Source organism: Hibiscus syriacus, unplaced genomic scaffold, assembly GCF_006381635.1.
Source record: "Hibiscus syriacus cultivar Baekdansim isolate YM2019G1 unplaced genomic scaffold, ASM638163v2 tig00110602_pilon, whole genome shotgun sequence".
NCBI lineage: Eukaryota > Viridiplantae > Streptophyta > Magnoliopsida > Malvales > Malvaceae > Hibiscus > Hibiscus syriacus.
In genome coordinates this window covers 1,510,563-1,521,542 of record NW_024062798.1, presented here as the reverse complement: position 1 = coordinate 1,521,542, position 10,980 = coordinate 1,510,563, and the positions used below count along the sequence as shown (strand labels likewise).

Sequence of the window (10,980 nt, the reverse complement as noted above, 5' to 3'; positions counted from 1 at the left end):
AGCATCGTCGTTACTTTCAAGCATTGACTCAAAAACATTATATTTTAAGCATCGACTCAACGACATTATGTAAGTGGAGAGTCGATCCACAAAATATAACTCAAACGGTTCTGGGATAAAATTTTATCATATCCCAGGTCAATAGGTCAACGTCTAACTCTCACGATTGTCAATATTTTTAATAGAAAATAACGAGTTTAAAACAAATGAGTAAAGTCGGTGATCATTTTATAGCTTTTAAGAGTCAATGGACTCAATAAAACAGTGTTCTATAGTTGAGGGATTCAACAAAGGATTGTCTTCTAGTCAAGGGACCATTTGTGTATTTTACCCTTTTATAATAAACATTAGTTTAATCGACGCTTTCATAGCAAATAAAAATTAACTTTGGAAAGCATGACGACAGCCTTCCTTTAAATTTATTCCCAATTTAAATTTAAATTTTTTGTTAATTGATAAATTTAATGATTTTGTTCTTTTAAAATAAAAAAAATTATGTTAATATTCATGTATTCTATGATTAAATAGAATGTAAAAGATGTGAAAGATAAAAGTAGTTAATTATTAAATAGTAATTTAGATCAGATTAAATTTGTGTAAATTATTAAATATTTAATCCATATATCCAAATAAATATATCCATATTCAATTAATCAAACTCGTTTAAAAATGATATTCTTATTTTAAGAGAAGTAAATGATTAAAGTATATTTGGACAATGGCGCTAGGCGCATGTATCTCATTTAATGATGATGCATCATTGCCCTGGTGATATGCATGTTATTGCATCTATCATCCTATTCTTCAAGGCATATTATATAGTAGTGGTAATGAGTCGGGTCGGACGTCTTAAATGGTAGTGTAAATTATATATTTAGCACTTATATTATTAGTTTTTGTTCGTTTTAATACTTAAATTTTTAATTTTTTAAAAATATATCTAATGTTTACTTTGTTTCATTTTAATACCCCAATATTAGAAATTTAACGTGTTTAGTACTTAAAATATCAATTTTGGTCCATTTTAGCACCTAAAATTTCAATTTTTAAAACTTAACGTTAAATTTTGAACGGGGTACTAAAATGAAACAAAAACTAAACTTTATGTATAATTTAAAAAAATTGAAAGTGTAGGTACTAATACGAACCAAAATTGATAGTTTAAATACTAAATGCGTAATTTATCCTAAAAAGTAAACCCTCCCACCCATATCTAACTCAGACTATGATTTGTAAGTAGAGGTGGGTATACGGGCTACCCGTCCATTTAGCCTGCGGGTTTTGATGGTGCGGGCTTAAACGGAGCGGTTTAAAAAGTCTGTAATTATAAACGAATTTGAATTTTAAGGCCCGCAGGCCGTCCATTTAACTCGCGGGTTAAACAGGTTTACCCGCAGCCCGTTAAATAAAAATAATTTTAAATGCAATAAAAAATAATGTTATAACTTGCTACACCTTTAAAAATGATCCAGTAACTTGAAAAGGAATGTAGCACCGTCAAAAAAATAAATAATATTTAAATTTTATTTTAAATAGCCGAAAATGATTATAAAATAATATTTTTTTTTAAAATTTTTTTAATCATTAATATATATATATATATATATATATATATATTAACGATATAATTACTTCAACTCAAATTAAAAAAAAAATAATATTCACTTATATCACCAAATTGAAAAACAAATAAAACAATAACCACATTATACTTTTATAAAACACAATTATTCAATGTTATATTATGAAGACACAAAATTGTCTGGAAGCAGAAATTCAAATAGAAAAATTCAACAAAGTCAAACATTATACAAATCTAACAAATTTTCTTTTGTAAAAGCCTTTAAAAGTTGAAAAATATGTTTTCAAATTTTCTTTTACTTTTCTTTCTTATTTTTAATCCAAATATTACGTGTCATGTGATATATTATTAGAATATCACGTGACTTTTTATAATTAAAGAACGAAATGGATAACATACTTCATGAAAAAAATAAATGTTAAAATTAAATAAAAAAATCTTTAAATACCAAAGTGATAATGATGAAAATTTTATAAGACTAAAATACTATATAAATCTTTTAATTTTTTTAAATGAAGAATATTTTGATACATTGTAAATGAAAAAAAATATCAAGCAGCGGTAGAATTATGACAAATATCCTAATAAATTTAAGAACTACAATGGTTATAAGTAACATCATATTTATAGGTAATTTATTTTCTTTTGCTAGAAAATTCTTTAAGTTTATTTTCTCTAAAATTTTATCAATTTTAAATTAAGCAGAATATTGCGAGCTTCGCGGACTACCCGCAGTTATACCCATTAAACCCGCGGGTTTAACGGTCCGGGCTAAAAAACCCGTAATTTAAACGAGCTTCAGTTTTTGATGTCCAAAACCCACACAAATTACGGGTTAAACGGGTAGCCCGCGGGCCTTAACCTATATACCCAGCTCTATTTGTAAGCCTCACTCGATTCAATTCTTAGGTCAAAAACCGCACTTGACATGATATATATATCTATTAGATAAAATAAGAGTTTAATTAAAAATAAAATAAAAAGAATTATTATTATAATGATCTTTCAATATACAATGGATAATTATAATGTCCAAACATATTGTTTCACCTTAAATCATGACCCAAATCCGGGGCTAAATTTTTTGATAAAAAATCAATCTGATTAATATGCAAACATACATGACATACATATATAAATGCATACATACACATGATGTAATCATAAATTGCTATCTTTGATCTATTCCTATTTAAAGCATATGAAACAGAATTATTAACACTTTAGACTCCATAATTAAAAGTACTCCTAATGCCCTTGTGGTCCAGTATCTTACAAGGTAGGTTTTCTGGGTTTGAATCATAAGGTAGCTTAAATTGCTCTAAATGTTGATTGCTTGTTAAGATATAACCCAACACTTCAAATGTCTCTTTCTAAGCATGTTTATACATTAATTAAGCAAAACTCATTACATAACAAATTGAAAAACTGACCCCTCTAAAAAGCATTTTCCCTACTAAAAATACTGCATTTTTTTTTTTGCATTATATTGCTTCATTTTTTGGCAATAAGAAAATTTATTGCAACAACCAAAATTGTTATATTTGGCTGGGATTATCAAAATTCATTGATGAAATGCCAAGACTTCGGTCACCTACAAGTCTAATCAATTGGGCAGTACTAGAGGAAGAAGAGGAGATGACACTAGCTACCTAACATAACCAAACTCTTTAAACAAGTTCAGTCACCTAGAAAATTCCAAGAAATTTTCCTGGGAAAATAAAGTTCGATATCGAATGATCATAGCATTATTATGGGGTTTGGGGTAGGATAATTAGTCTCTTTCAGTTCCCAGGAATATTTACATTGTTTTGTTGTTGTTACTGGTTATTTGCCTGTTGCTGTTAAAGCTTTCTCTTTCATGGCTTCTTTTTGTGACACTTGAAAAGTTTTCAGAGAAAAGAAAGAAGGAAGCTTTAAGGTATCTTAAAGCTGAAGTTATTTGGGATTTTTTTGGTGCAATGGGTTTGAGTAGTAGACCTCAAAAGCCTGTCAATGGAGTTCCCACTAAATGGGTGTCTCTCTTTTGCTTTGCCAGTTTCTTCTCAGGTGTACTTGTAGTCAACAGGTTAGTTTTCCCCCTTTTTCTAATTGGATTATGAAATGATCAAGAATTCAAAATCATGTTTTGAATAATAAAACTTTAAGATTTTATGTTCCTTTTTGATGGGTTTCTGTTTATAATTTAGAAGCTTTGAATATTGCTGCATTTTTCAGCCACCTTTTTCCTGTTTGCTGATTTGCTGCAGAATCATAAAGAAAAAATGGCTCTTTAGGGATAGATTTGGCTCTTATGTTCATAGATTTATGATTCCAATTCTTGAAATCAGTGTCCAGTAATGTGCATTTTTGTTCTCATCAATTGTGTAGCATTTGCATTTCTTGATTCAGTATGTTGTTGCATTGACTAGGGGTGTATGTAGCACTGTTTACAGATTTTGGGATATTTTGGATCCAGTTAGAACCGAGGGAGAGGCTTCTTCCGAGCCGAAACATCCGATGATCAATTGCGATAAGGCATGTTTACAGTTGAATGTTGTCATGAACTATTTTGCTTGCCTGGTTCCTGATGGAGTTTATGTATGTTGGAACAGGATGGTTCCGTTCACGCAGGCAATGTTCTTTCCCGAGTTTCGCAAACCCGCAATGTAATCAAGTATGTTTCGTATCCTAGTTTCAGTTTTATCCTTCGACGGAAGGCTTAAGTATGTCTGAAATGCATTTGGAAATTACGGAGGTTCGAATTATACGTACTTTCAGGGCATTAGACAAAACAATCTCCTCATTGGAGATGCAGCTAGCTGCAGCTAGAGCTGACAAAGCAGATAGTGAGGAAGGATCTCCGATGGTTACGAGATCGAGAACTTCCGGATTGAATAGACGCAGGAAAGTATTCTTTGTTATGGGAATTATTACGGTGTTAAACGGTAGAAAACGAAGGGATTCGATCCGGGAGACTTGGATGCCTCAAGGTTTGATTCAATACTCTTTTGGCATTGTACCAGGGAAGAGGTCTAGTCTAGTATTTATACTTGGAGGTTATTGTTCTTAGGGGAGGAATTAAAGAGGTTGGAGGAAGAGAAGGGAATCATAATTCGATTCGTCATAGGACATAGGTAAATTCGATCGAAAGCTCGAACCATTTAACTTTGACATTGCAGTTAGCTTTTTTAAAACGGTAATGTATCCATGGTCATCAGTTCAACCCCGGATGGTTCTTTGGATCGTGCTATCAATGCGGAAGAAGAGCAACACAAGGACTTTTTGCACCTGGTATGCTATCACTTCTGGCCCGGACCCGATTCAGAAACTCGAAATTTCTACCTGTTAAGTGAAGCTTATGTAGGATTGAATGTTCTGTTTGCAGAATCATATTGAAGGTTACCATGAACTGTCATTGAAAACTCGAAAATACTTTTCGGCAGCGACAGCAAAGTGGGATGCCGAGTTCTATCTCAAAGTCGACGACGATGTACATGTAAATCTAGGTTAGTATTGCCACATAATTAAGCTTCTCAATACTTTCATTTCTTCTCAAACTGATCTATATCTCGGTAACTCAATGTTGAATTATTCTATAGGTACGGTGAGTTCTACACTAGCTCGTCACAGATCGAAACCCCGTGTTTATATCGGTTGCATGAAGTCCGGACCTGTTCTGGCACAGAAGTAAGGAAGAACTTCTGCGAACTTTTCCGATTATCATTCGTGTTTCTTTTCCCGTCGTAGTCACCTCTTTTTTTTGTGTGCAGAGGTGTTAAGTACCGTGAGCCGGAACATTGGAAGTTCGGAGAGGAGGGAAACAAGTATTTTCGGCATGCAGCCGGACAAATATACGCAATCTCCAAAGACTTGGCCATCTATATCTTAGTCAACCGGTACACACTTTATCGGTAAACATGTTTTCAATCATGATCCAATATGTTATTTGCATGTTTTCTTTCCAGGCACATACTTCATACGTATGCGAACGAAGACGTCTCCTTCGGCTCCTGGTTTATCGGTCTCGATGTCGAGCATATAGATGATATAAATCTATGCTGTGGTACCACTCCCCCGGGTAAGATGGTAACCGTTATGCTTCACTTATATGCAGCTCGGCGATTTTCGTGATTCGTTAGCTTTCTCCCACCACGGAGAGTGCACCGAAACAATCTATCGATGACGACGATGTTTAAATTTGTTAAAACAGATTGCGAGTGGAAAGCTCAGGCTGGGAGTCCGTGCGGTGCATCGTTCGATTGGAGCTGCAGCGGCATTTGCAAGTCGACGGAGAGAATGGAGGAGGTGCACCGGCGTTGCGGGGAGGGCGGAAAATTACGTCCAAATCGAATTACTTAAATGACTTTCCAAATACATCCTTAGAACGTAAATAATGATACGGTATAATTTGAAAGTCATCAAAGTTAATTATTCGTGTAAGCCCTCAATCCTCAACCTTGTGTGAAAATTGAAAAATGTAGTTGAAGAAGATTGTAGATGAAAAAAGAGTTAATTGCACCACACATCCTCAAACCATGACCTAATTCTAACTTAATTCTTAAACTTTTAAATATTTCAATTTCATCTTCAAATTATGACTTCCATTTGATATTGATCTCCAAACTGTTGGATATTCTAAATTCAATTCTAAGCTATGACCCTCATTTTGTATTGGTCCCCAAACTTTGAATGTTTCAATAACATCCCCAAAAATCATTAAAAATTTTAGGGATGAAATTGAAACATTCAAAAGTTTAAAGACCAATATAGAATGAGGATCATAGTTTGGGATGAATTTGGAATGTTCAAAGTTTACGGATCAATTTAAAATGAGTCATAGTTTAAGAATAAAATTAAAATATTTTAAAAATTAAGGACCAATTAGAATAATGATCATGATACGAGGACATTTAATATAATTAACTCTAAAAAACTAAGGCTTGTTTAGGATGGATAATGAAAATTGTATTAATCAAATGGTTAATATCTATAACTACTTACTATCTTATAGTTTTGGATATTAATTATCTTATTAACAAAAATTTCATTCATTCACATCATGTAAAATCTTTTTTCTAAGTAGTTTGGGTGATTATAAGATAATATTTATTTAAAATCTTTCTCAATTATTAACAACGAACACACATGAGTTCATGTATAATATAGGATAAATTCTACATTTAGTACCTAAACTATCAATTTTAATCCGTTTTAGTACCTAAACTTTCAATTTGTTCAAAACCATACCTAAAGTTTAGTTTTTTTTTTTATTTATTTTAGTATCACACGGTTAACTTTAATTTTTTTTATTTTAGCATCTCATTCAAAATTTAACGTTCAGTTTTGAAAAAAATTGAAAGTTTAGATACTCAAACAGACTAAAATCGATAGTTTAGGTACTAAAGGCGTTAAGTTTTTAACAGTAAATACTCAAATGAAATGAAAAATAAATATTATATATGATTAAAAAATAAAATTTAAGTTTTAAAATAGATCAAAATTAATAATTTAAATATTAAATACGTAATTTATCCTAAAATCTAAATATTTAAAACATTGGTGTTTTAGAATTGGACGGTCGAACATTCAAAACGAGAGTGTGCGACTGTTCACACTAAACTTCATATTCCGACCATGTATTTTGGAGGAAAAAAAAAGTAGACCAAGTCAGTCTTTTTAGGCATGTGCGGAACTATGGGAGGGTAAGGGGAGCTTTCGTCCCGTCATTTATATTTTAAATTATTAATTAATATAAAAAATACAATTTTTAAAAAAGCAAATAATTTTTTTATTATGCCTCTTTAATTAAAAATATATTTATAAAAAATAAAAAATATTTAACTTCTACTATAATAAATTCATAATTCCGCTCTTTGACGTCTAATGTATTACGGTTGAATGTAAGGGGCCATTGCCAAACTCCATAACCCGGCTTCAATTGGAAGCACACAAAATTTCGCATGCCAAAAGCATGGTTGTTTTTTAGTGTTCCCGCATCGTTCAATTCAATAACAAAGACAAGCATGGAGGTTCGGCAGCTTGCCATAGGAGAAGAGAGGTTTTCACGAAAATTCTATAAAAAAAAATCTCCTACTTTGACCTTTTTAAAGCTAGTTAAAATAATTTTTTTAATTCAATTTAATCCAAAAAGTCTAAATTACCTTTAATAAATTCTAGAATTTACTCTCATGCCACTCCGTTATATCTATTTTAATATTATTAAATAACCATATAAATCTCATTTCTCAAATTTTCTTTTTGACCTCCAATTTCTAAAATTTTAATTTAATCACTAAATTACACTATTTCACTTTATAGTACAATTCTTGCCAAATTCCACCAATCCAACTTAAACTCCACTTGTTAAAAATATCCATATAATTTTTCTAACCAAAAAACTACCTCCTTCAAATTTTTATAAACTTTCGATTCGATTCGATTGGTAGAGTATTATACAGATCTTCATCCTTTAATAGACTTTTATGCAAATTCCATATTAAAAATCTAAAACCCACTAAAATAATTATCTTAGGCTAAACTACTTATCCACAAACCCAAAATATAAGTTTTAAAATTTTACATTTTTTATCTCTGAACTTTCAAATTTTTACATTCTAGTCACTAGTCCAAAATTTAGGATATTACACTAGGTCTCCCAAAACCGAACGAGTTTCATCAATGAGAGATCAATAACAGAAAATATTATCATTGCTCAGGAAGTGATGCACCCATGCAAATCAAGAAAGGCAAAAAACAGTCTTATGACTATCAAAATTGGCCTTGAAAATGTGTATGACCGCCTAGATTGGGGTTTTATTGATGACACACACAGGGATATTGGCTTATCGGATAGACTTCATAATTTGATTTTGAAATGTGTTTCGTCGGTCTTAACCCAAGTTTTATGGAATGGATCTTCTTTGGAATCGTTTTCCCTCAAAGGGTATTCGATAGGGTGATCTGCTTTCTCCAGATCTGTTCATCTTATTATGGAGAGGCTTGCTCAATCCATTCAGCAAAGTGTGGCGGTTAGTGATTGGAAACCTATTCGGCTAGTTCGCAACGAGCTGACAATCAGCCTTGCAAAAACAAGTATTTTGTTTTCTAAAATTGTAGACCAACGGTGCATAGATTCGATCATTGCTTTGTATGGTTTCAAGGAAGTTAGTGACTTTGGTAAATATCTCGGGGTGCCACTCTTTCATAATCGTGTTACCAAAGCTACTTATCAACACTTGGTTCAGAGAGTTCGAGATCGACTTACTGGATAGGTGACGAAGAGTTTGTCTCTAGCCGGTAGAATCATATTAATTCATTCCCTTCCAATTGATGCAATATACTCCTCTTCCGAAAGAAGTTTGTTCTGAGATTGAGAAGATAATCTGGGACTTTCTTTGAGATAAACCATAAACGAGAAATGGGATTAGCTTGGTGCATCAGGACAAGATTTGCTCCCCTATCTCCACAGGTGGTCTTGGTTTAAAGTAGTTGGAAAAAAAAATGATGCATTTATTATGAAAATTGCTTTTAATCTTGTTACTCGACCTAATCAATTATGGGTGCAAATGCTTCGCACTAAATTCAAGTGGGAAAGAAACATTCCGGAATACATTTCTCGAAATATCTGTTCCCGACTTTGGAGGGGTGTAAGTGTAGTTTGACCTGATGTTCGTTCCAGCTTAGTGCGGACAGTTGGAGATGGGTCGTCAATTGACTTCTAAAAAGATCCATGGCTTTGTATGATTGCAACGACGATCCCGCCTAAGGTACAAAAAATGGACTGCCTAGGGTGGAAATGGAATCCGAACCTCGTTCCCGGTCAGATCAGCGTATGATGTTCGGTCTGGAGGTATGTCAGAAACAACCGATAAATTGTGGACCATCATTGTGAAATACCGAGGTTTGCCTTGGGTAAAGGTCTTTTTATGGTTGCTAGCTTGTGATAGACTCCTCACTGACAAAGAGCGAGTCAAGCGTCATATGAGCACCTCTTCGAAGTGTGGTGTATGCGATTCAACTGATGAGCATTGACCACTTATTGCGTACTTGCCCAACTACACTGGAAGTATGGAAGCGTCTTTTAGTTAAGTTAGATAAGTTATTGACTGCTTATTAAGCTTATGAATCTGAGGCACTTTTTGATAGATGATAAAAAATGACATTTATTATTTGGAGCGGTTCTTTGGAATCTTTAGAAACATAGAAACATGTGCATTTTTTATACTTCAAGACTGAGGATTAGTTCAAGCAAAATATTGCAGACCGAAAGTATTAGATTCATGGAAGCATATGCAAACTGTAATTATCGTCTGCCTTTGAATTGTCCAGGCGCAACTACACGGGAGCCTCCTCCAGATGACTGCTTGAAGCTTTAATACAGATAGGGCAAGAGATGCGAATGACTATGCGTCTTGTGTGGGAGTGTTTCGCAACAGCAGAGGTGTGTGGATCGATCTTCGATTTTGCTAGAGCAATTGGAATATGTTCAGTTTTGGAAGCGGAACTGTGGGGGGCTCTTGAAGGATTGAGGAATTCCTGGAGTATTGGGACAGGGCGTATTATTCTTGAAGTTGACAATGGTGAGGTTTACCGAATCTTGAACCGGTCCAATTTGAAAGAAGTTTCACCAACGACTATTCGACATATAAGTGGGCTTTTGGAAAGGAACTGGGTAGTTTCCTTCTCGCAGGTGCGTCGAGTAGCAAATAGAATTGCCGATCATGTTGCTAAGATGGTCCAACATGATGATTTTGAGGGGAGAAGGTTCTGATATGCTCCAACTGCTATTAACACGGTTCTTCTTGAAGAATGCTTAGGCGCAAATAGTTAACCTTGCTGGCCTTCTTTGTTTACCAAAAAAAATTATTTTGAATATAAAAAATATTCGAGGTCCACATTGATATTTTAGAAAAATTTGAGGGCTTTATATAGCAACTAATTAAAATAAAGAAATTTGGATGGAACACGAAAACCAAGGGAACGCGGCGACCACAAATTCAAGTGGGGGACGAATCAGAAACACAAAGGATAGGAGAGAGAAAGAAAGTGATAGTGTTGTCAGTTGTTTGTTACCGTCTAAACTTAAACACCCGAAACCATCGGAAGTATTATGTGCGGCAGCTTAACATATGGTTAAGTAAAATTGTTATCGATTTTATTATATTTTTAATAAAATCAATAATAATTATCAAAAAAATTATTATTTTATTAATTTTGTTATTATTAGATGTTTTATCAGGTTTAATAATATACTAGGTAAATATTACTAAGTTCGGTAAAGCGTTCAATAATATTTTAGGTATAAATAATAATATTTTCTGTAATTTTTATCAATTTTATTAAAATAAATAACAAAATTAATAATCCATTTTCTTAATTGTATATTAAAATTATTGTATGATAGAACTTCTCTGAAA

General features: G+C 32.9%; 1 protein-coding gene across 1 annotated transcript; it reads left to right on the top strand.

Moving 5' to 3' along the window:
- Positions 1–3,163: 3,163 nt before the first annotated feature.
- On the top strand, positions 3,164–6,086 carry LOC120135020 (beta-1,6-galactosyltransferase GALT31A-like). Its single transcript, XM_039151388.1, has 11 exons — positions 3,164–3,650; positions 4,018–4,099; positions 4,177–4,238; positions 4,343–4,554; positions 4,635–4,698; positions 4,783–4,855; positions 4,950–5,070; positions 5,164–5,251; positions 5,335–5,460; positions 5,530–5,642; positions 5,775–6,086. Exons 1-11 carry the CDS (start codon positions 3,544–3,546, stop codon positions 5,921–5,923), a joined length of 1,197 nt encoding a protein of 398 aa, XP_039007319.1. The 5' UTR covers positions 3,164–3,543; the 3' UTR covers positions 5,924–6,086.
- The last annotated feature ends 4,894 nt before the right edge of the window (positions 6,087–10,980 follow it).

What these genes read in the sequence shown, in the direction of transcription:
- LOC120135020 (XM_039151388.1), top strand. Translation starts at nt 3,544, where the DNA reads ATGGGTTTGAGTAGTAGACCTCAAAAGCCTGTCAATGGAGTTCCCACT. An exon ending in GGAGACTTGGATGCCTCAAG is followed by an intron (nt 4,555 to 4,634) that starts GTTTGATTCAAT and finishes TATTGTTCTTAG; the next exon opens with GGGAGGAATTAAAGAGGTTG. An exon ending in GGACCTGTTCTGGCACAGAA is followed by an intron (nt 5,252 to 5,334) that starts GTAAGGAAGAAC and finishes TTTTGTGTGCAG; the next exon opens with AGGTGTTAAGTACCGTGAGC.